This window comes from Mesocricetus auratus, unplaced genomic scaffold (assembly GCF_017639785.1).
Source record: "Mesocricetus auratus isolate SY011 unplaced genomic scaffold, BCM_Maur_2.0 Super-Scaffold_100007, whole genome shotgun sequence".
Taxonomy (NCBI): Eukaryota; Metazoa; Chordata; class Mammalia; order Rodentia; family Cricetidae; genus Mesocricetus; species Mesocricetus auratus.
Genome location: NW_024429191.1, coordinates 83,226,602 through 83,252,573, shown reverse-complemented (window position 1 = coordinate 83,252,573; position 25,972 = coordinate 83,226,602). Strand labels below are relative to the sequence as shown.

Genomic DNA, 25,972 nt, shown 5'->3' with positions numbered 1-25,972 from the left:
AAGAGCAGGCCTCCCAGGAATATCAACAGAACATAGTCTAACAAGTTACAATACAACTAGTCACATACCTTCGTATTAAGGCTTAACAAAGCAACCCAGTAGGAGGAAACCGGTCCTCAAAACAGGCAAAAGAGTCAGAGGCAGCCCCCGCTCCCACTGTTAGGAGTCCCACAAGTATAGCAAGCTACACAACCATAACACATGCAGAGGGCTCCCTGATTGTCCTTCCAGTCTCTGAGTCCCTATGAGGCCCGGTTAGTCGATTCTGTGGACTGTGTTCTTGTGGTGTCCTTGTCCCCCCCAACCACCTTTAAAATAAGATATATATGCATATTTAAGAAGACTCAGCAGTGTTATCTTAATACTAGTCCCTTTTGGTGTTTTTTGTTTACTGGCTCTTTTATAAAAGATTCATAAATAGCAATGCCTGAGAATTTATGCTATCAAGTCATAAAACAATGCTCTCTGTATCTCACCATAAGCAGAACTTTCTTTGTACATATTGACTTAGCATATTTTTCATGTTTAATAGACAGTGGAACAGTATGTGTAGTTTTCAGTTTTAACTGGGCTTTTGAAATTCTTATTATCACACCTTTAAAAAGCTTACTTTTAGATTTGGAAAAGGAATAATACATGTTATACCCATCTTCTAATGGTTAGACAATTTTTCTACTTTTGACTTAGAGTCTTGCTGTGTAGCTCAGACTGTCTTTTAAATCTGATCCTTCTGCTTCAGCCCCCTGAAGCTAGGATTCTGGGTAAGAATAAACACATCTACCAGATAGATGATTTACTTTTCCCCTTTTCTTCCTTCCTTCTGATGGTGGGGATCAGATTTAGGGCCTTACATGTTAGGCAAGCACTCTGTCAGTTAGCTATCTCCCCAACCTCCTGTTAGACAGTTCAAAAGATGGAAATACTTTGGTTATTTGACTGATTTATATTGAATGAAAACAAACTTGTAAAACTGAAGGATATACTAGGTTTTCATATACTTTCTCATTTGTATCATATCATAATATCATATCACAAAAACATGACTTTGGGTTGGAAAAGTGCTACTTCACATTTTAGTTTAAAACTTATTTTTTGAGGCTGATTAGATAATAGGAAAAAGTATTCATTGATTAAATTAGATAAATTTCCAGTATTAAGGTGAAAGAAATATCTCCCTGGAAAACACAGCATCTAAATCATGACATTGAAATACTGATTTACTCCTCGGTGATAGAAAAGCCTTAGAAATGAAAAAGACAGCAAGGAACCAATTCTTCCCAGGCGGTAGGGTCACCTACAAATAGACAGGCTTTAGTGCAGGATGTTTGAGACATCAGAAGGCCTAAGGGCTGACTTAGTTCCAGGAGTCTATCTTTTCTACATGTTTCATCAGTTTGCTGAGGTCTTTAAAAACATTTTTGGGAAATAGAACTCACTTCACACTTAGGGATTTACTGCGACACATTGCAATATCTACCAGAAACACTAACACTGAGCTTGTACTTCACCCAGGGCAAGATTAAATGTTATTCCACTTGTAGGTTCATGTCTGGATTAGAAGAACAAACAAAATCCCACTAACAACAATTCACCGTGTTATATACTGGCTGTACAGAGCTCTGGCATAGAAAATTTTCATTTTAGGGTAGATGCCCTCTTCCTTTTAAAAAATTATTTATTTTTATTTCATGTGCCTTTGTGTTTTTCCCACATGTATTTCTGTGTGAAGGTTTCAGATCTCCTGGAATTGGAGTTGCACATAGTAAGGAGCTGCCAGGTGGGTGCTGGGAATTGAACCCAGCTCCTCTGGAAGAGCAGGCAGAGCTCTTAACTGCTGAGCCATCTCTCTAGCCTCTCTCTTCTTCCTTTTTAACCTTAGACAAACTGCTTACCTGATATCTTTCTCCAAGAGCATCAAGTCTCCAAAATTCACTAAGTAAACATGTAATTCATGTCTATATACATCTCAAAACAAAACAAGAACAAAACCCATTAATTATAAGCAGTTAACTCTGCTCATGAAGAATCAAGTAAAGTGTACAATTATAGTGAAGGGTTTGTGCAGTTTCCCTTCTATTTACTCACTACAGTATTTGCTATTCTATATTTTTTGTTTGTTTTCAAAACAGTTTCTCTGTGCAGCCTTGGCTGGCCTGGAACTTACAGAAATCCACCTGTCTCTGCCTCCAGAGTATTGGGATTAAAGGCATGTGCCACCACCGCCCAGCTAGTATTTGCTATTCTTAGTTTGAAGAAATCAGGTCAAAACTAACTTAAGCTTCTATATCATGATTTCATAGCTTAGGTTGTATCAGGTCTAAATTATATGAGCATCACAAGTTCATTATGTTTAATTCAAATACTTGGAAAATAAATAAGCCAAGGTTTCTAATTTCTGTGTCAAAATAGTCCCCTGCCCCCAGCAAAGTGTTAAATCTGAGAGCTGTTTTTAGGGGAGGCTCAGTATCATGAAAATTGAGATAATGAGGAAAAGAAACAGAAAAAAAGTATGGAAATTCATTCAGGCTGAGTCCAATGTGACACAGAAATGTTAAGCAGTAATTAGGCATCATCACAAAGCTGGTAGCCCCCAGTTATCTATCAGCTTCAAATTTCTACTATAAAAGCCACTAATAGGTTGGATAGAAAAGGCTAGTGCCCACTTTTCTCAGCCACCTCACTTAAAATGCACAAGTCGTCTCAAATGGGTTTTCTACCTTCTTACAATTAGCATAATAGCAGGGATTAGTTTATTAGATTAGTTTGTTAATCTATATCTCAATGCTCAAGGGAATAAAACAGGACAAATTAAATTCAGGATCTGACAGTGATGAATAACGGGAGACAGAAGTAGAATAAGGCTGCAAGGTCTAGGCCTGTGAGTGCTCCTATGGGTATACGAAAACACCAAAGCTTTAAACTGGGTATGGTAGCACACACTTGTAATGCTAGCACTTGAGATGTTAGCCTGCTCTACATAGTGTGACCCTGTAACAAACCAAGTTCTGATGATACAAGTGATTTCCAGCAATAGATTGCTTAATCAGTCAATAATTCCTTAGAACCAGGGAAAGAGAGTATTTATAATCCATTTCTTTATGTTAAAATTATGTTGATGAAATGTTAAACAATTCTCTCCATTATGTCAAATCTCTGCCTAGATTCTGGGACAATAAGCATTCTGATATTTAAAATGCATAGAGTTTAACATGAGCTCAGTAGCACCACCCAAGCTCTTTTCTGTTTAGGAAAAAAAACCACTTCTTTAGGTAGTCTACATCTACTTTTGATATATATCAACTATTTTTGATATGAGTAGAATATTTTCCCTGTGGCTAATTCCCTAATAAGGTCAACAAGTTCAGAATGTACAACTGCTTAAAGTCTAGAAAATGGACTAGAAGAAATAATGCTGTGTTGTCCCTGAGAGTTCTCTCTATACATGGACATGTCAGGCTTTGGCATAGCTGTTGTAATTGGAGGAACTGAGTTAGTCCACTCTGGCTTACTGAGGACGCTGGGTACTCTAGAGAGAATTGAAGAGAACATGGGAAACAGAAGGGGAAAAATGTACAAGAAATGGAATCTGAAGGCCATAAAGACAAACACGGAATGAAAAGTAGTTGCAGCCACTTTCTCTGAAAGGCCAGATGGGATCTGTCCTTTAGTTCTCAGTGACACTCCACTCTGTTGGCCCAGGGGTCTCAACTATGAGATGAACACTGGAGTAACGAGCCTGGTGCTGCCCAGTGCTGAGGAGGAGCTTCAGTTCCAACTGAAATCAAATCCAATGGCGGTGTTTTTGATAACTCCTGGTCCTACATACAAATTTACTCTCTTCTCTCTTAAATAAAATATGATGGCCATTTAGCAGCCACATTATTAAATCACCAGAGAACAGACTACCCAGCACCAGTCTGTTGTTGCTATTATTTAATAAAGAATATTGGGAAAGTAAGCCCATATAGCTGTAACATGCTGTCTAAAAAACTGCATTTTCTCCTTTGTGAGCCCCTGAGGATTTCATCCTCTGTAAGAAAGATATTGTTAAATCAGTGGTAGCCTGTTTGCTTTGGACCTTACCTGCTTTTCAATCATCTGATATAGTTCAGAATGGGAAAATATATCAGTTAGAAAGAGACTGTTTGGGAACTGGCCTCAAAGTGTTTATTAAGTAATTCTAGTTTAAGTATTTTTCTTAACTATACAGTTTTAAGTGTCAGAAGCAGTATCAGCAAGATTTGCAGTAGTTTTCTTATCTGCCATTTCAGTTTCCATCTGCCATTTTAGTTAGCCAAAAGCAACTGGAAATATTAAATAAAAAACATACAAATAAGCAATGTATAAGCTAAATTTTGTACTTTCTGTGTATTGTGATGAAATCTCATACTACCCTCCTTTGTCCTACCTGGACCTAAGCCATTCCTTTGTCTAGTGTATCCATGCTGTATATACTGTGCACTAACCAATCACTTAGTGTCTTCTTAGCACACTGGTTGTTGCGCTGCCTGTGTTCAAGTAAACTTGATTTTATTTAACAATGTCCCTAAAATCAAAGTGTAGCATTGCTGATTGATAATTTAGATATGTTAAAGAGAATCTGCGAACTTCTTGAGTGTTTCTTTTAAGTGGAAAATGTGTAGGCATAAGATATTTTGAAAGACCACATTCATGTAACCTTTATCACACTATACCACTTTGTTTTATTGTTTTTCACTTCTCACTGTGACTAATTTATAAATTAAACTCTACTATAGGTATATATGTGAATAGGAAAAGCTATGATGCATATATGGCTGATCCTCTCCGCACCTGGTATCTGTTGAAGGTCAGAAGACATAAGGCTGGGTACTATCTTAGAGCAAAACAATGCACGCAAGAGACTCAGATTTGGTTACTGTTTGCTTTAAAAAGCCGTACCTCAAAGTGCTAATAGCAGAAGGCTGTTGCTCTTTACCTAGTCACAGGACTAAGTTATGATACCCCTGAAGTGTTCATTACTACAAAGGCAGGGGAGTAAAAGGCTCACACACTCTCAACACTTTCTTTGAAACTGTACTAGTCTGGGTATTGTACTATAAGACTTTGCTTAATGCTTATCAGTGGTAGGAAGGAATTATTCGGGCTGTTATGTAGGTTTGGGGCCATTATGTAAATGTTAGTTTTCACAGGACTCAACATTTCCTCTTCTTTCCATGGAAGCATGACTCATTATAAGTTTCCTGCTCTGGGAAAATATCATAAATTCTTTTATGCCTGGCAAAATCTGGAACTAGCTTTCTAATTAATCAGTATGAAGAAATAAGCTTTACAGTTGTCATAATAAGGTCTGGTGAACAGCAGGGCCACAGGGGCAATAAAAACCCAGCAGTACCAGAGCTTTAGCATCTTTGGTGAGTCACAGTGTGAGGAATAGGTATGCATTGCTATCCTCACTGCAGACTGGCCTTGAAGAAGAGAAGAAGATAAAAATTTTCTCTGTGGGAAGCATTCAATGAAGAGCAATTTCCAATGCCTTCAACATCCATGCTCTATGCAATAAATTTAAAACAGGCTCAGAATTACTTATCATAGACCTTACCTGGGATCACAGAGAAATTTGGTTTTCTCTCCTTCTTCTCTCCAGATAAGCCATTCTCGAAAAGAGGGGTGCACAAACATTCGAGTCATGTCTCTGCGCTTGATTAGGAACATGGAGAGGTTTTCCATCCTTTGCTGAAAGTCTTCCCATTCTAGTGTGCCTTCAATGCTCCCAGCATTGATGGCCTGGAAGATATGTTCATCAGTAAGTGGATGGAGAGAGGCCACTGCCACATTCAGGAGAGGCATCACCCGGTCAAAGGAAGACTGAGTTGGGAACTTCATATTGCACTGTAGTAAATAAACCTCAGAGAGTGAAACAGGAACCACTTTGTAGCTAGAGCTCTTCAGCACTAGGTAGCCTTTCTCTATGAGGTCAAATGTTAGTTTCAGGTATAGATAAGACCCTTGACTGAGGGTCTTGAGGTGAGAACTGAGTTTTCCAAATGTAGTATTGTCCATCTTGCCATTAAGTGAGATGTTATTCTGAATCTCTGAGCTGCTGTGAATCCGGTGCAGGATATAAGCCTGCAGATCTTGGTCTATGGCTTCATTTTCTTCTAGTCGATCCAAAAAAATCCTATGGAAAGGCAGCAACTTGGTAATTTCCTAAAATAGATGGAGAAAGAGAGAGAGATAGAGAGAGATAGACAGAAAGACCTTCAGTTTTCCCTAACTCTCTTATAGACTAAGAGGTTCACAATTAAGTCTGAATTTCTGAGTGGCCAATGAGGAAAAACAATATTAAGCATGATATCCATAGACTAAAGTAAATTATGCACACAGTAAGAACATGGCTTTTCCTAATAATGAAATGTTTTTGTGAGTCTTAGGTAAAGGGTACTTTAGGATCAAATTGAAGAACATTTCTTTCCATTCTCTTTATTCCTTACACTCTGGCTTCACTGAAATCTTACCACTCCACTAAAAAACGGTTATTGCCAAGATTGTCAATAATCTTTAACCTTGCCAAATCCAATAATTAGTTTTTAAAGTTTTCATATTTCAGGGTCTCAGGAGTGTTTGACAGTTGACCACACCTTCCCATAGCATTTCTGGGAATCATTTTCAGCAGCCTGCTCTTAGGATACATACTCATTTCCTTATTACACTGATTCGTTTTACCTAGCCTCTTTTGATAGCATATCTTTCATTTTGCAGCCCACAGCAAGCTAGGGTCTCTATTAATTTTCCTTCTTCAGTCAGTCTCACTCTCTAAAACACTTTTAAATATCATCTGTTTTGTCAGATTAGTTAATTCCCCCAAGTTCTCACCATGTATCTCTGTATACCCAGCAATTCATACTTTGATAAGTATTAAGTTCATAGATAAACTTAATGTGACTACATAAAATTATTAAATTTTATACTCAATCACAAGACATTCCCCATGCCAACAAATTGCTGTTGTTGTCATTGACCCTGACACTAAATCCTTGGAGGCATCTGTGATCTTTGCTCCTAAAGATAGCATTTACTCATGTACTCACTCAAATCTCAGGATTCATTCTTGTTTTCTTTCTCATATTCACATATAGTCTGTCATCAAGTCTTTGTTTTTTTTCCCTTTTCTTTTTGAATCTTACTATGTAGCTTGGCTGGCCTTGAACTCTTGATTTTCTTGCCTGAGCTTTCAAAATGATGACATCACAGGTGTGATCCACCACACCTGGCTAATGCTAATCAACTGCTTTTTATTCTTCTTCAAGATATTTTCCAAATCTGGTTATCTCACATGGTTTTTACTATTATTAATACTTTAAGACACCATCAACTTTCACATGTATTTCTGTTTATAATCTCCATCCTCTATAATACTTATTTTTGTTTGTGTTTCTGTTATGAAAGCATTTTATTCATTACCAAATCTTCACTCATTAGGACAGTGTAGGACATACTCTAAATATCCAAGAAATGTTTATGAAAGCAATGAAAAAATCATACATGATTTTATGAAGAAAATGATTTTTAGAAATTCTTCATTGAAGCCAGGTAGTGGTGGTGGCACATGCCCTTACTCCCAGAACTAGGGAGGAAGAGGCAGGTGGATCTCTGTGAGTTAGAGACCAGGCTCATCTACAAGAGCTAGTTCTAGGACAGGCTCCAAAGCTACACAGGAAAACCCTACATTAAAAACCAAAAAGAAAAAAGAAAAGAAAAGAAAAAATAGATTCTTCAGTGAAGAGAGTGCAGTATGTTGGCAATTACTGCAGATCTCTATCTGTGAAGATATTGCAATTTGGACTTATCCATAAAATCTGGCCGATGCATCATACTCTGTCTATGCTTTGGCACAGTTGAAAAATTAAGGTTTTTCTGCTCTGTCTATCCAGACATTTAAAACTGCTTCTTCAATTATAAATGACATCATGTTAGAACAGATATCAGGACAATATCGCTTATGCATAAGTACCAAGAATAGAGATCACATCTAGGTGTGGTGGCACAGATCTGTAATTCCGGTACTTGGGAGGTTGAGGCAGGAGGATCATGAGTTTGAGGGCAGCCTGAGTGAACACAGTGAAATGTTATTAAAACAAACACACCAACAACAGCAAAAAAAATAAAGCCAAACATAAAACTGTGTTCCTGGAGATCTCTATATTTTAACAATTAAGCTATTATTCAATAATTAGATTGTATATGACTTTAGCTGTAAAGATCATTGTGTTGATCTAGACTCTGTGGCTCAAATGACCCGCAGAATAATAGTAATCACCTGTAAGGTGACAGGATTAAAGATACTGTTTCTGGTCAAGAGGGCAGTAAATATAATTTGCCAATATGTAGGAATAATAGTAAAGGCTGGAAGAAGGGAAAAGGAGGAGACTTACTGTGACCCTTCTGTGTATTAATTACTATAAGTGGGCTTTATCAAAATAGTGGGATGAGTATATACTATATTAGATTTCTTTTCTTTTTCCCCAGAACTCTATGAGATCTTAAAAGTTATCCAGAAGGGATTTTTTTTAAAGATAAGAAACACTTTCTGGGGCTGGAGAGATGGCTCAGCAGTTAAGAGTACTAACTGCTCTCTCTGAGGACATGGGTTCAATTCCCAGCACCCACATGACATCTAAGAACTGTCTGTAACTCCAAGATCTGACACTCTCACACAGACATACATGCAGGCAAAATAGCAATGTATAAAATATAAAATAAAAATAAATTATTAAAGAAAGAATCACTGTTCTAAACCACATACGAACACAAAAGAATGGGAGTTACAAATTCTACTCCTTAGTCCAAGTATTTTTACAGGCTCCACTCCACATTCTTGGTTCTTTCAGGCCATGAGCTGTTAGCAGGGAGTAGGGGACATAATTTAAAGAAAACAAAACCTTATTGCTTAGCTGTAATAACTTTAAGCTAAAGACCAAATATTGTCAATACTCACCAGAGGAAGGCATATGCAGAAAAGATTTTACATTCCATGACCATAAAGAAATGGACTCAAGTAGAAGTGGGGGAAGAAGCAGAAAGTCTGGGTCTCTACTGAAGACTGAACTAGATTTTGCTTATAGTAAATGATTAAAAGTGTGAAATGGAATTCAAAGAGCAAGGCATTATACCTTTGTACTACTACATCAGGACAAAGTCTAAAGAACAGACTTTCTTCTCATGCTATATTTTTTCCTCCATGATCTTGAACTCATGACCCTCTTTCTTCTATTTTCCCAGTGTTTGGATTACATACCCAGCCATTTAATGCTATTTTGAGGAACATTTATGAAGCCTTAACCAGAGAAATGAGAATAGGAACTTGAGAATCACATATAGAATTTTTTCCCTAGTAATATCTCTTAGATTTAAGAGGATCTACGAAAACTAGGAACTGAAACTTTTCAGTTTAATCTTCAGAAGCAAACAAACACATACCTGTAAACTGGTCCTAACTGTTACAATCAGTTTGAGCCAAGAAGGAAAATTTCCAATCATTTTACTCAGAAATGATACAATTGTATCCCCATAATCCGGTTTGTGAAATTCTGCTTCATTTAATCCATCAATTAAAATAATGAAATCTTCATCTGGGATTTTTCTCTCTAAGGTAGAAAGAAACAAATTACTTCACATTGCCAAGTGGATAGGTAAGTTCTCAATGTGTCTTTGATGATGTTATCAGTCTGAAAAAAAATGTATTAGAAAAGGCCTCTCATGAGGCATTGGATGCTCAGGGTGTATAACTTATAGACATGCAATCATTCATTTGATGAATTAACTTTGTTGTTCTTCAGGTAACACATACATGATGAACACATGCATGTTTTGTTTTGGTTTTTTTTTTGAGACAGGGTTTCTCGGTATAGCTTTGGCTGTCCTGGAACTCACTCTGTAGACCAGGATGGCATTGAACTCAGGGATCCATCTGCTTCTGTCTCCAGAGTGCTGGGGTTAGAGGCTTGCACCACCACTGCCAGGTTTATGAACATATATGTCACAGTTTCAGGAATACAGTATTTTCATTGTAAGCATCTTACAGTTGGAGTTATGAGGACATGTATATAGAAATCCATTGTTTTCTCACACATATAAAAAGTTAAATAGACTGTAGTTGTTTCTTTCATAGTTTAAAGATAATAACATCACACATTCTTTTGTGAATTCCTTAAAGCCTGAGGTAGTATATAGAACTATATGTGAACGTGTTCTGGAAAGAACAGGTCCTTACACTTTATGGACTAAGCTAGCTTCCTAGACTGATATTTAACTTGGATTTTTGTTTGTTTTAAAGGTAGGACCTCACTATGGACTCTAACCTAGCCTTGACTCATGTCCTCTCACATCAGTCTCCTAAGTGCTGGGACTCTTGGCATGCACTACCATACTCTGATAACTTCCTAGAGTTTTTGAGACTTGTTCGGAATATAGTTTGTTTTCTTGAAGAACATGCATATTCTGCATTTATTGGGTAATATTCATCAATCTGAGTAAGTTGGTTCAAATCTTCTGTATCTTTAATTTTTTTCCTCTACTTGTTTTAATAGTTGCTGAAAGGCATTAAAATCTCCATCTTTAACAGGGCATTGCTTGTTAAGTTCTTTGATCAGTTTTTGATTTATGATTCTGAAATCATGATATTGGGTAAAGATTTTGGATTACTGTATTTCCTGATCAACTGGCTTTCATGTCTATTAATTGTCTTTACCAACACTGCATGTCTAGAAGTCTATTCTGACATTAATAAACTATTCTAGATTTCTTACGGTTTATGTTTTACCCACGACTTTTCTATCCTTTCAGTTTCAATTGTGTCACATTTGAGTAACTATGTAGACAACACATGGATCATATTTTGTTCTTTGTTCAGTCTGACAGTTTATACATTTTAATGTACTTACTCATTTATATTTCATAACAAATTCTTTTTTATTTTATTTACTTATTTAATTTAGAATCAATCTTATTTTACATATCAATCCCAGTTCCCTCTCCCTCTCCCGCCTCCCATGCCCTTCACCGATTTCCCCATCCCACTCCCATCCACTCCCCAAGGAGGGTGAGGCCTTCCATGGGGGATCATCAAAGTCTGTCACATTATTTGGGGAGGCCTTAGGCCTACCTCCATGTATCTGGACTGAGAGAGTAACCTTCCATGGGGAATCAACAAACTCTTTAATATGAATTACTTTGTTCTTCTTCTTTCTTTTGGGTTAATCATTCAATTCTTAATGTTTTGTAAATTGTTTTTCCAATTATTGCTCATGACTTTAAGGGTGTATAGAAAAACAGAATAAGATAAAGCAATTGACCTCTCTCAGAGTTATATTAATAGGGATATAAAAAGTTGTTATAGAGAAATAAATAAATAAATAAATAAAACTGTATTTTATGGTTGAGAATTTGGACAGAAATGATTCCCACAAACTGTCCTCTAATCAGCACATCAAACTCTGATGTGAGTACACCCACACAAAATAGATAAAATGTAGTAGAAAAGAGTATAGTGAAGGGTAAGAGATGGTTCAGTGGGTAAGAGTACTTGCTTTGCAACAGAACTCTAATCCCAAGCACAGACATAAGAAGCTGGGTACGGCCGCACATGCCTGTAACCTCAGTGCTGGTGGGATGAAGACTGGAAGACTCAGGAGTTCAATGGCCAGTCAGTGAGAGACCCCGTGTTAAGACAACTAAGGAGGAAAGCTATAGAGGGACAGACCCACCGCTGTCTCCTGTACATGTGGATGTGTACATTCATGTGCAGGTATTATATATGCAACCCCCCCACACCAACCCACCTCCACACACTAAAATTAAAAATTAAAGGGATAAAAAGTTGTGTAGAGAGAGGTTCAGGAAGGCATGTGCTGGCTTAAGGAGAGGCTGTACTTAGGCTTTAGTGGATACCATGGCCGTGGAGGAAAAAGGAGAAAAGGCATGAACGCCAGAGAGACACAGGGCCTATTGACTTAATTTTCATTAAAAAGGCACTAGCTTTTCTATACAATTTATGTACCACAAAATGTCCACATGCCATTTTAAGGACCTTTCAAATTGAACAGTTAAATGATTTCTAGTGTAAATACCGAGGCATGCAACCGCAGGATGCCTTATTTGCATAAATGGGGCAATAAACATACTGCAGATATTTTCTAACTATACACATTTCTATACTATAAGGTTTATAAGCATAGAAACCCTGTAACAGTGAGTAGGAGCTACATCTTTACTGATATATTCTAATTCCATGGAAAGGATTAGAAGCTCTATTGCTTTTATTATAAGAAAACTGAAATCATTTGGAATTCAAAATGAGAACTTTTATAAAGGAAGGAGGAAGTTTCAGTTTCTACAGGAACTTGTTGTCAACATTTTGAAATAGGGTCTTATTGCCTAGGTTGGTTCTGACTTCCTAGACTCAACCAGTCGACCTATCCCAGCTTCTTTCAAGTGTAGGGACTACACATGTACACCATCATACTCCACCAAAGCAAAGTCTTTTGTAAACTAAATTCTGTAAGCATCAGCTATGGAACATTTAGTTTTGGCAATGTAATTAACACAATTGCTTCTATATCATTACCTAAGTGACCAGGGCTCTTAGGACTTCATCTATACCTTTGTGGAGGTTCTCCAGGGGCTCTAGGACTCCCCTCCGGAAGGAGGCCATGGGGTCTTGAACACAGGACCGGAGGCTGAGCATGCTTTGCAGGTGAGGCTCCCGCAGCAGCTGCTCCCGGTAAGCTGTCAGCTGAGGTGAGCGGCAGAGCAGGGCAGCAACATTGTGGACAAATTCTGGTACCAGGCAGGTGTAGGCATTATCTGCTTGGCAATAGTGATAGGCAACCACCTACAGAATGATGAGATTGCAAACAGGCTTATCAGCAACTATGCATAGACTATTCACCCTAACACTGTCTTTGGTTTCTCAATTTCCTTAATTTTTTCAAATAAAAATAAAAACGGCTAACTCAACTGTATAATTTATTCAAAGTCAAAATTTAGATAGAATATTTCCATTATATATACTTATCAAAACCTAAAATTAATATTATTAAATAAAATAGGATATTCCTTCTGGATTATAAAAAACAGGAAGCAAGACTGAGAATGAAGATGTATATTAATATTGCTAGTATTTATTCAAAACAATAACATGAAAAAGTCTACTCTGTAACAAAACATTAGAAGAAAACCATGTTACTCTCAACAGATACACATGCTTACATCACTTTTTGGTTACAGTTGTGTTTTAAGATAAAATAAAATAATTTAGATTTAAAAATTATCAGTAAATATCTTCTGAAAATCTAAGCAGAGGAAAAGCACCAAAATTAGATAAAAGGGAAGGAAATATTTTTGCTAAATATGTGTTTTAAATTCTAAGAGTTCATGAGTCATAGTAACATTTAGGTTCTGGACTTTCTGGCTGGATGTTTTAAGCTGTTTGTTAGAACTGTGCAGAATTTACTCTGTATCATCTGTTCTGGCTACTCTTTTTGCCTCAAGAGAAAGTGTAAAAGATGGTTTTCTTTTTCTTTTTGATAGGGTTGCACTATGTAACCAAGGTTGACCCACAACTCCTGATCCTCCTGCCTCTATCTCCAGGACATACCATTATGCCTAGCACAGAGGTTAACTTTAATATATATCGCTCTTCTGGTTCTTACTGCTTAGTGGTATCTTACTACTGGGATACTGTAGAAAACATGGCACCAGTAGGAGAGGTTCAGATTGATATATGGAAAGAAAGTGACATGGTGCTCAGAGGGCAGTAACAGTGATTTCACCATCACTACCAACATTACCACCACCATCATCACTTCTACTCTCCTCTTACTCATCGTCGCCATTAGCAACATTCTGTATGTTCATTTTAGCTTTGTGCCTATAGTTAACTCTGACATCCTGTTAGCACTCAGGGATGTACTGGAAATACTTTTTTCAGTTACCTCTCATAAAAGAGTTCTATTCTGAAAAATTCCTAATCTCTAAGTGTGGTCATTTCTTTAATACATTCTTGAAATACTCTTTTAAATTGTTAAAAATCTTTCTCATTAAACATAAAGGAAATCAAACAACACAGGAGACATTATTGAATATTTAAAGCTAACAACAGGAACTGCTTGTGAATGAAACAATGAAGTCTGAACTCAATAAGGGGACGAGAGATTAGAGGTTGTATTTAAAAAGCCCCACTCTTTAGGTACATTAGTCTCTGCTTTATTATCTATCTTAAAGACAGTGTAAGGAGTCCAAAGAGAAACCTTGTCCTTGCAGTCAATGGTGAAGTCAGTGGTTATTGTCTATAAGGACACAAATCTCCACATGATTAAAAACCAAAACAGCAAACCTTTGAATCAATACGTAATCATACCATATTTTGCTTCAATTGATTCTATATATGGAGGCAACGTACAGCTCAGCCAGCCTTGTATAATTTAAATTTGTCTTTTACCTAATGCAATGGAATATCATTTTACAGATAAAGATTATAAAATTTTGAAGTTTTTTTCTGATTTTGTTAAAAATAATATGTGTACTTGGATAAATGAGGTTTCATTTAATAAAGGTCAGTGTTAAAGTTATTTTTTCTAAAACTGCTTCTCTTCTTAATTTTAGTATTTGGTATTAAAATATAAAGTCTTGACTTCTTTGGAGAATTCAGGTAGAAAATTCACTTGGCAGCTTCAGATTTGCAAGGTGTTCAAAATAGGTTACTGACTACACATTTCAAAATACCTATGTCATATGTATAAGTATATGAATTTCATCAAAACTATCTGATAGGTGCTGAGATGTCTCGGTCAGATAAAGTGCCAGCACCCATGTAAAAACAGCTGTGTGTCAGTAACATCAGTGCTGAGGAGGCATAGATAGGTAGATTGCTGGCCAGTTAGCAGAGCTTATCAGTGTGCTACAGTTTCAGTGAGAGACCCTGATTCAAAATAAGATGAAGAGTAACTAAGGAAGATGTGTGTGTCTGATGCTTGTGGAGGCCAGAAGAGGGCATCAGATAACATGGAACAGGAGTTATAGACAACTGTAAGCTGTCATGTGAGTGCTGAGAATTGAACCTAGGTCCTTTGGAAAAACAGCAAGTGCTCTTAAGAATTGGGTTATTTTTGTAGCCTCCCAAATTGTCTTTTGATATTATCTAAAACTTTTCCTGTAAATAAAAACAGGAAACAAGTCTAGACTACACATTTTTCCAAGTCTCTCATCATACCAGGAATCAAAGACACATTTATATGGCACTCTATGGTGCTGAGGAAGTTATACTTGATTTAGTTACAGCTCCTTGGAAATGGCTCAGAATCAATCTGCCTTAATAAACCAACAGGCACAACCTTTTCCCTGGGTAGATTCTTATTTCTGTGCTCTTGGCTGCACTCCTTGTTCTTTTCTCCTATCACTGTCTTAATCTCATTTAAAGCTATGTCTTTCTTACATATTAAATTTTCCACCCCAAATTCTATGTATGTTAACTATCTTTGAATAAATGTGCTCTTCCTTCAAGGGGAGAACAAAAGGAGAGGCTGGTAGGCCACATATACTAAAGGATGGAGGTCAATATAGTATTTTAATTGGGGGCTGGTAAAATACTGTAGCGGTAAGGGTGACTACTGCCAAGTCTGAGGACCTGAGTTCAATGCCTGGGACTCACAACTCTCATATGTTTTCTTCTAACTTAGAGTAGACACATAATAAATAAATAAATATAACACAGTATTAAGGTATTTTTATTGGGTTAGAAATATAGCTCAGTGGCAGAATGCTTGCTTAGCATGCATGATACCATGGTTTTCATCTCTAGAGATTTAACACTGTATCCAGCTAATGTAAAACAGATCATGAATCTTATCATAGAACTGGGTGGCAGCAAATCTTTCAGGCTTGTATTAAAAATTTCAGGCCTTCACACACCATAGAGCATTTTCTACTTCAAATGAATACCTATGGAGGAATTTTTTTTTTCATTTTTTTTTGTGTGTTTTCGAGACAGGGTTTCTCTGTATTGTTTTGGAAGCTGTCCTGGAACTCGCTCTGCAGACCAGGCTGGCCTCGAACTCACAGAGATCCTCCTGCCTCTGCTTCCCGAGTGCTGGGATTAAAGGCGTACGCCACCAACACCCAGCTAAGCTAATCTGTTATTAAGGAAGGGCAGTTTTGAATAAATGGAACCCATTTAGACAGAAAAATCTAGCTTACATAACAAGTGATATTTGTTTTTGTTTTTTTTTGGTTTTTCGAGACAGGGTTTCTCTGTATTGTTTTGGAGGCTATCGGTCCAGCCCAGCCTCGAACTCACAGAGATCCGCCTGCCTCTGCCTCCCAAGTGCTGGGATTAAAGGCATGCGCCACCACCACCCGGCTGACATTTGTATTTTTAAAATTCTAGAGTTACAATAGCCCTTCCTTTAGCTCAGCTCTAACATCTGTAAGCCCATACTTTTGATTTATTTATTAGCACTATCCTTCCACTCTTTAGTTTAAACAAACCAACCAACCAACCTGGAACTCACTATGGAGATGGGGCTGGTCTTACATTGATCATCCTTCATCATGTTCCTAAGAGCTGAGATTAAAGTGCGAGTCACTGGGGCTAGAGAGATGGCTTAGTGGTTAAGAGCACTGGCAATTAGTTCTTCCCAATGGCCTGACTTCAATTCCCAGCACGTATATGGCTACTCACAGCTGTCTGTGATGGCCTCTTCTGGCTGCGTATGGAACAGCATACCATGTGGTACACAGACAAACATGCAGACAAAATACCTATCACATAAAAATAAAATGTATGCTCTACTACCACACCAGCTACTTTAATATTTCTAGGGATATGAAGGCTCACTGTAAATAACTACTTTATCTTCCTTTTTGTTTCCTAACTCTGATTCTAATTTTCACTTTGGGACTGGAGGCTAAAAACAGTTCCCAGGCTTGGACTCTGTTTCAGTAATTTTCCAGTTTAGAGTCCTACCTTCTCTTCCTCCTCCTCTATTTTTTTTTAAGCAATGAGACTTTTATTTTTTAACTTGAATTTATTTTAGTCTTACAGAAATGTTGCAAAAGTAGTACACAGAGCTTCCATTTATTCCTCATTCAGACTCCCTTATTAGTATTTTATATAATCATAATTATAAAAACCAGTAAATTAACATATAATAATTTTACCTAAAAATCTAAATAACACTTAATAATCTTACCTAAAGACATTACTTAAGTTTAAGTGTTTCCATTAGGTCCTTTCTTATTCAAGATTCATCAGGGACCCCACGCAGCATATTTCTCTTTAGTCTCCTTTCATCTGTAAGAGACCTTTAGTTATCTGTAAAAGACCTTACTCATTTTTTACAACTCTGATGTTTTCAAATATTAACTAGTTATTTTGTCAAATGTCTCTCAGTTTGGGTATGTCTGATGATCTGAGACTTTTTCTTGGGAAAAACACCATAAAAACAGTATTGTGTCCCTGATGAGTCTTGTGATAGGTCTCAATGTTGGTATGTTTTGTTATTGGTGAGGCTGATCGCTTTGCTTGGTTGAAGTTAAGATTCTGTGAGTGTAAAGTTGCTACCTTTCTTTTTGTGGTTAAAAATACCTAAGAAAAGAGTCTTTTGAAATTATGTAAGTCCTATTTCTCTCTAAATACTCACCCATTACCTTTGCTATCTACCAGTGGATCTCTTCTGCAACAATCATTACTATGATGCTTGATGATTTTCCCTTCTTCTATATTTGTTATTTTGAATCCCACTGCAATGAAGAACTGTCCTTTTGAATATAGTATGTTACAATTATGTATAGTTGAAGCATAAACTATACATATATATGACTACTTAAAATTATACACATGCAAAGTTGGAGAAGATATTTAATAACCTTTAACCTTTTCAATGCTGGGGACTGAACCCAGGGCCCTGTGCTTGAAAGTAAGAACTCTACCATTTACCTACATCTCTAGCTTTCATGTGAGTCCTCCTCTCTGTCATGACAAGAGTCTTTCTACACAGTCCTGACTGGCCTGGAACTCCTGGCTTGGAACTCCTGATCCTCCTATCTCAGCCTCCTGAGAGATAGGAATATAGAGTATACCAACACACCTTCAGCTCATGTGAAGCTTTTTAATAAGGTAGTTTGGATTTCACTAAAGTGCAACAAGAGAAAGCCTATTTGGTTTCAGTATAGGAAAGAGTTTGGAATTTCTTCATTCATTTAACACCAATTTATGTGCTAAACCCTTGTGTTAAGAGCTGGGGATATAGTGGCTAACATCTAAGCACCAACCTATTCTAGTGAAAGAGGCAGATTAAAAACAAACAAACAAACAACAAACACCGACATTGACAAATATACAGTAAGTTTGTTTTTCCCATACTTGTATTCAGAATGTAGAAGAAATCTGGGTCAGTGTTAATTTGAGAAGACAAATCCCTAGACACATGAAAACATTATTTATAGGTTACTTGCTGCTTGATTTGGATCTTATTTGTCTTCAATGTTCTTTTTAAGAACATTTACACTAATACTAATTAAACTTCATGTCATTGCTTTACATATATTCCCTCCTTCCTCTCACCCTTCCCTATGTGTTGTGTCTAACATGTCCATATTAGGTTCAACATGCTTAATGTTACCAGACTGCCAAAATGATGGCTGTTTTTGATTACAGCTTTAACAGTAGCAACACCACTTCCAAGAACCAAAATCACTTGACATTTTTCTTACATAGCACAGGAATGGCAAAAATAACATTGCGTTCTTTCTTACATAAAAATTCTTTTTTGGGGAAAAAAAAACCCAGCTGTTGTTTCCTTATGACACATCTTAAAAGTAGTTGGTTTCTCCAATTAACTGATTTTATATGCATTATCTTCTTAAAGATTAAACATTGACATGGTAAGAGCTGCTAGCCATATAGAAAGTTTTTCTTTTGAAAATTATAACTCAGCAAAATCCCTGAAAGGTGAAACTTTATCATAATTTTCTTATTTTGAAGGCACATTCAATGACTGATATATTTTCCAAAGGAATTCTCAGCAAAGATCATTCTTGTCAGTAGAAAAGTATCAGTGATTAAAGGCACAGGTTCATGAATACCTGTTCCATCTTTTACAGAATGAAGACAGTGTAGTGTTAATATTCTTATAGAGGTACACACAGGCTCTGAGTCCTAGCACGTTATTTATTAACAGCACAGCTTTGGAAACATAATCACGAGAACCAGTGTTTTCTCATGTATAAAATGGAGACAATAATGACTACCATATAAGGTTAAGATACCATGACATTAAAAAAAGCAAACAACAAATTCCCAAATAGTTTAGAGTCTCCACACTTATTACAATTCCACTAAACAGAAGCCAATGTGTTGCTGTCCTATTAACCCATCCTATATTAAATTCTACACATATGACTACATCATAGTAATGAACATAAAAACTGGAAAGCTCACTTTTTTTCTAGGCTAATTTATACATACAAGAAAGACCCTGAATGAATCTCAGTGCCTCTGCACTGACTATGCTCAGAACATAGCAATGTTTAACTGGAGACATGTCTGACAGGTGCTGATCTAGCAAAAGCGGTTACAATTCAAGCGGAAAGTGTTTCTTCAGTGTATAAGACCATCTTAAGTTCTGGCCAACTCTTTAGTGTCTCCCACTAATTAGCATAAGAAGCAGCAAGAGCACTATTAACTACCAGTGGTAATTACTGATATAGAGGAATTGACACCAAGGACTCTCAAATCAAGAGTTCCTGATATATATATATATATATATATATATATATATTTTAAATACTGACTTGAGACTCTCATTTAAAAGTCACATGATCACTTACTGGTCTGTTATGGTGAGAAGCAAGACTGCTGGCTTCTGCTCTGTGCTCCCATAGCTCAAGCTTCTACAGGCACAATTACTAGGATAATACTCTTTTTTAAATTAGGAGCCATTTCTTATACAATGTTTAGCATAAACTTAAACATGCAAAATGTATTTGTATGTTGCTTTTAGAATTCTAAAATTTATTTTTGAACTAAAGGTAAATAGTCACTGATTTTCAACTTAATATTTAACTTTTTTTGATTAGTAAACATAAACATCAAGTCTAAAGGGAAACTTACTGTACAATGTTTAATAAAAAATTAAGAACATTCCATCTCAAGATATAAACAGACTCATTTATATTTTGTTTGAAGTGACAGACACAACATGAAATTTAGAATGTGATTACTCCTTCAGAAATGATAAAGAGTCACTAATATCCTATTTATTATACTTTTCAAATATGGAAAATAAGTATCTTGGAATTTCTTTCCTTTGTGAAAGAGGGAGTAAGATGCTAACAAAGCAGAGAGATAGGGCGTCTTTTATTTTCTGAGCACTTGTCACCATCTGGATGTATTATGTATTTACTTGAGTTTTGTCCTTCTGCCACCATGAGAATGCAGACTCAGTTCTAGATTACTGAACAAGGGTTCCAAGCACACATTCAAAGTAAATAACTGGATATAATGCTGGGATCTCTTCAACATTTATCTATTTCTGTATTTATTTAAATTATTCTAAGAATGGCTGGACACCATATTTATAAGGAAGCAGAGATGTCTCCTAAAGTCACAATGAGTTGACAATGGATATGAGAGAAATCTGGGGCTGTTCTGGAAATCTGTCTGAATGTGCATTTACTAATAGAAATGATTAGAACCCCATGCACCCCACGGAGTACCACTCTGGAACCCACTGTCATTCAGTCTTACTTCAAATTCCTAGAAGCCCTCCTATCTCAGCCTTTTAAGTGCTGAGATTAAGAGCCACCATGCCTCACTTAGAATGGATTTCTATGAGGAAATCTGAAACTGGTAATATTACAGACCATTTGTAAAACTTCAGAAAAGCCCAAGAATTAAAAGTACCAGGCACTCTGGAGGATGAAGGTAAGGAAGAGAATCCTAGACCAGGTGATCACCTCCCCAGCATCTAGGGAAGAGAAGTTTATTGACTAGTGACAATGGGAGACTAAACTTAGGCATACCAAAAAAGCAGAGCAAAGTAGAGGCTGGGTGCAGAACTGAAAACAAGGGCCTTCAGCAAAATTTGCATAGTGACTACTGAAACTACAGCCATGTTCTGACCCAGCCCTGGAATGCTGGCATTCAGTATATATATTCTCCAGGTGAAGGACTGGAGAATTCTTTGTGAGAGGATGTGAACAATTTAAGAAAGAAATCTTAAAACACATGGACACCGATTTCTGGGTATTTCCAATAAAAAATGGATATCTAAATGCCCTTTGTATATTTAAGCAAACTTGGTCACATGAGATCTCTCTCTCTCTCTCTCTCTCTCTCTCTCTCTCTCTCTCTCTCTCTCTCTCTCTCTCTCTCTTCCTCCCCAACACACTCTCCCCATCCCATGGAGGAGGGTAGGAGAAACATTAGATAAATAAAAATTTAAAGGGACAACTGCAGAAAAAGAGCTATTTGAAATTAAAATTATGATAGCCAAAAAGTTTTTTTTTAAATGAAAGGGTTGAAAGATAATGTTGAAGAACTCCATCCAAAAAGGATTGGGGATGTAGTTTCTGGGGGTTGAGGCTGATGACTATTGTTTATTTATATGGTGACTTTGGCTAAACCATACCTTTATCTATTTATCTCACTCACTAGAAGACTTTGCTTCTAAGTCTTGAAGGTTCTCATCCCATCCTAGTATTTTTTTTTAATAGGAACAGAAAAACAAAGTAAAAAGAGAAACTTTTCTTCATGTTCTCATGGATACCTTTACATACTTTTCTTCATTTTTGCCAAGAGTCTCCCTATTTTTGCTTTAGTGCTAAAATGGAACTAGTAGGTCACCAACTTGGGACTCCTATTGTACCTGTGAGGCAAGTCTTCGCATGGCCTCCTCTTGTCGTCTGCGCATTTCCGGAGTTCCTGGGCAGCTTCCACTGGTTATAGATGAATGGGCTGAAGGTGGCTGGGTGAGTGGTAGCTCTCTGTTGGCATCTACATCTGAATTAAAAAGATGAGATGTTTTATCAGAGGTTCATAAAACTCTAGACAGGTGGTTCTCAACCTTCCTAATGCTGTGACTCTTTAATACAGTTTACGGTGACCTCTAACCATAAAATTATTTTGTTGCTACTTCATAGTTGCAATTTTGTTACTATTATGAAACAATGTAAATACCTGATATGCAGGATATCTGGTAAGAAGGGTATGACCCCACAGGTGAGAACCACTGCTCTAGACTAAAGGCATAATAAATTCCATGTTCATTCAGATGGGGGAAATCTGTACTGACAGGTAAAGTAGGGACTTTCTGGGGTAGGAGATAAGGAGTCTGAAGAAAAGTAAGGATTTACTGTTGAGGGATACAAGTTTCTTTTAGGGGGATCAAATGTTCTAAAATGTGCTGTGGTGACTGTGATACAACCCTTGGATATATTAAAAATGCAGAACTGAGAATTTCATTTTATTTTGATTATTATTATGTAGGCAGATTTCATTATGTATACAGTATAGGCTCACACACTTAACAGCAATTGTCCTGCTTCAGCTCCCTGTGTCCTGGGATTACAGGTATGATACACCATGCTCTCTCTCTGTCTTTCTCCTCTCCCTTCCTTCCTGTCTATCTTTATCATCCATCCATCCATCCATCCATCCATCCATCCATCCATCCATCCATCCATCCATCCATCCATCCATCCATCCAAGGCTGATCCTTACTTTGCTGCTCAGATTGGTCTCAACCTCTTCCTTAATCTTCCTGCTCTCCTCCTGAGTGCTGGGATTACATGTGTATACCACACCCATCTAGGAATTGAGCATTTTAAGTGGGTAAAATAAGATTAAAAAGGAGAAGAAACTTTAAAGCTTTTCACTGATTCCTGCTAGTGGTAAGACATATCTTTGGATTAAGCAAAGAAACTAGACTTCTAAATCGCACAACTGGAATATAATATACAATGGTTGTTTAAAACATGGTAATGGCCGGGCGGTGGTGGTGCAAGCCTTTAATCCCAGCACTTGGGAGGCAGAGGCAGGCGGATCTCTGTGAGTTCGAGGTCGGGCTGGACCGACAGCCTCCAAAACAATACAGAGAAACCCTGTCTTGTAAAAACCAAAAACAAAACAAAACAAAACAAAAAAACAAAAAACAAACAAACAACCAAACAAAAAAATCATGGTAATTTGCTATACTGCCACTGAAAACTACATGGAAATTAAGCTTCAAGTGGTGTAAGCAATAAAGTATTAGAAAATGAAAAAAGGAAAATGTAAATGTATTTTCTATTAGAAATGAAAGAACCAAAGAGGTAAATTTTTTTTTAAACAGGAACCAAAAAAAAAAAAAACCAAACTATTTGAAGTTATTGGGTAGCCAACAGCTATACGAAGGACTAGAAAGTAGTAACATTTAACTTTGCACCAGTAAAAGCAAATTTAGATTTCTCCTACTCTACTGTGGTGGAATAGATCTCTTGATCACCCTGCAATAACTGCAGGGGTAAGGGCCTAAGAGATGGCAGTGAGGCAGGTCTGAAAAAATGTGTGACACTTTGCATTTAAGTTTAGTGACTGTATTACATTTGCTGGTTTACTCTTGTCCATGGCTCTATGGACCCTTGTTTGAAATTTGATTTTAGAGTAATTATTGTCTAAATACTCTGTCCTCAGGTGAGTCTCCTTTTTGTCTGAGTGGCTTACTTTCTGTTTGGCATACAGAGAACGGTAGAAAACGAAGTTAACAGATAAGCACAAGTCAGTGCACTCAGCAAACTAGCAAAATAGATTTCTGAAATGGGCAGAGTAGGGAATTACTTAACTGAGCAGCTGTTTGGAGGTTTGGCAGCTGCTGACAAATGTCAAATCCAGGTAACTACATTGGGAACCCCAGTGATAGGAATACAGTCATTCATCAGGCAGAACTTCCCTACCTTCTATACTGAGCAAGCCTGTAGTGGACGCAATAATGTCTGAATTACACAACAGTTCATTTTCACAAAATGTTTTTGTTCTTTGCGTGTGCTAGCGGGTGATGAAGGCAGAGAATGATGGGGGAGTCATCTCTGTGGAAGTAGGTGGAAAGCAGGATGACAGGCTAGTGTCTGCCTTGACAGTTTTTCCTGTACCTTCTAAGGGAAATGACAAGGAGGGGGCAGGCTGCGGAGCTGAGTGTGGGGGAAGGAGAGCTATGTAGTGAAATACTGCAGGCTAAACTGCTCACATCTTTTGCAGCAGTATGGCTCAGTGTGGAGGAGGCTGAACAAAGAACAACAGATGACACACAGAGATAAGTCAAAGGTTCTGTAACTTTCCAGTTTTCTATTATTACTACAACTGTATCACGGCATCATTGCCCGGGGGTTCAGAAAGCTAGTGGGATTCCAAATAAGCCTACACAAGTGTAATGTATGTTAAACAGTAGAAAATCAGGCCAAATCTCTGACATTATTCTTATTCCCTAACCAAAGAACTTCTGCTTCAGGTAATATTTTTATATTGTCAAGCTCATATAGTAACAGATTTATGCTGAAGAATAGCCTATAGGCTGGAGAGATGGGTAGGTGGTGAAGAGCTCTTGTTGCTCTTGCAAAGGGCTCAGGAGCCAGGACCAATTCCTAGTACCCACACGACAGTTCACAACCATCTGTAACTCCATTTACAGGGTATGTGATGTCCTTGTCTGACCTTTGCAGGTACAAAGAACACATGTGGTACACACACATACATGTAGGCAAAACACACATAAAATGTACAAATCTTATTTTTTTTTCAAGACAGGGTTTCTCTGTATTGTTTTGGAGACTGTCCTGGAACTCACAGATGGCTCAGTGGTTAAGAGCACTGACTGTTCTTCCAGAGGACCCTGGTTCAAATCTTACTTTTTAAAGTTACAAAGTAAAATAAAATAAAAAATAAAAGTAGTTTGCATCCAATCAGTCTAGTATCCTTGACTTGTCTTTAAGAAACAAAGGTTCTTTAAGGATGGTAGAGACAGAATGTAGTCTAATCACCAACAGATTACAAGAACAAATATTTTTCATAAAGCAATGTGGGTTCTGTGTAGCTCCAACAGAGAGAGTGACATCTCCTTATTTTTTTTACTCCTTTTTCTTTTTAAAAATATTTATTTATTTATTTTAATTTCATTTTATGTTTCAACCAAAGTTCTCCCCTTTACCCCAAAACTCCCCCTTCCTGCTCTTTCTTCAAGTTTTGAAAGGTAACTAAAGTAATAGATCTACAGTACCAACAGTGGAGATGGCCTTATAAATGGGGAGTGTTTCCTTGTTTTTGGAGATTCCCAAGAGATAAAGGGCAACAGTTATTAGAGAATAACAATAACTACCTTTGGAAAATCTGCTTTGGAGAACATAAAGACTGTTTGCTATTTACTCTTGTTCTCTCAGGCTTATGTGTGGACCCCGGATACTTTGCTTTTAGACAAAACAGCTATCGTTGGCTTTGGGATTTATCTTCTGTTAGGCATGATCCTGCCACTGCTATCTGCCGCCCTGATATACAGAGGAGTCAGAGAAGGTGGGAACCATCCAGTTTTCTTTCTGGCACACTCAAATAGCCTAACTCCTGGACTACTCAGATAAGCAGTCGTATGATGTGACAGACATTTAAGCACTCAAAGGAAATACTGCAGTAAGTGTGGAAATTCACTTCCAACCATGAAGACATGTTCTTTGACTCAACATTTCAGCATAGAAGCTATTTTTTCTCAGATTTTTAAAATTTAAATTAGAAACAAACTTGTTTTACACGTCAATCCCCGTTTCCACTCCCTCCCCTACTCCCCTGTTCCCCCACCAACCTCCTATCCCATCTCCTTTCTGCTCCCCAGGGAGGGTGAGGCCTTCTATGGGGAATCTTCAAAGTCTGTCATATCATTTGGAGCAAGGCCTATGCCCTCACCCATGTGTCTAG

At 37.2% G+C, this 25,972-nt stretch overlaps 1 protein-coding gene across 11 annotated transcripts in view; it reads right to left on the bottom strand.

Annotated features, from left to right (window-relative positions):
* The window catches only part of Tanc2 (tetratricopeptide repeat, ankyrin repeat and coiled-coil containing 2), a 306,152-nt gene that overhangs the window by 67,417 nt on the left and 212,763 nt on the right, over positions 1-25,972 (bottom strand). For all 11 annotated transcript variants that reach the window (XM_040749911.1, XM_040749916.1, XM_040749917.1 and 8 more), the window contains 4 exons: positions 21,906-22,039; positions 12,640-12,871; positions 9,460-9,626; positions 5,582-6,189 (listed from right to left, as the gene is read on the bottom strand). In XM_040749911.1, the coding sequence (XP_040605845.1) occupies positions 5,582-6,189; positions 9,460-9,626; positions 12,640-12,871; positions 21,906-22,039 (1,141 nt within the window). The remainder of the gene's footprint in view (positions 1-5,581; positions 6,190-9,459; positions 9,627-12,639; positions 12,872-21,905; positions 22,040-25,972) is intronic.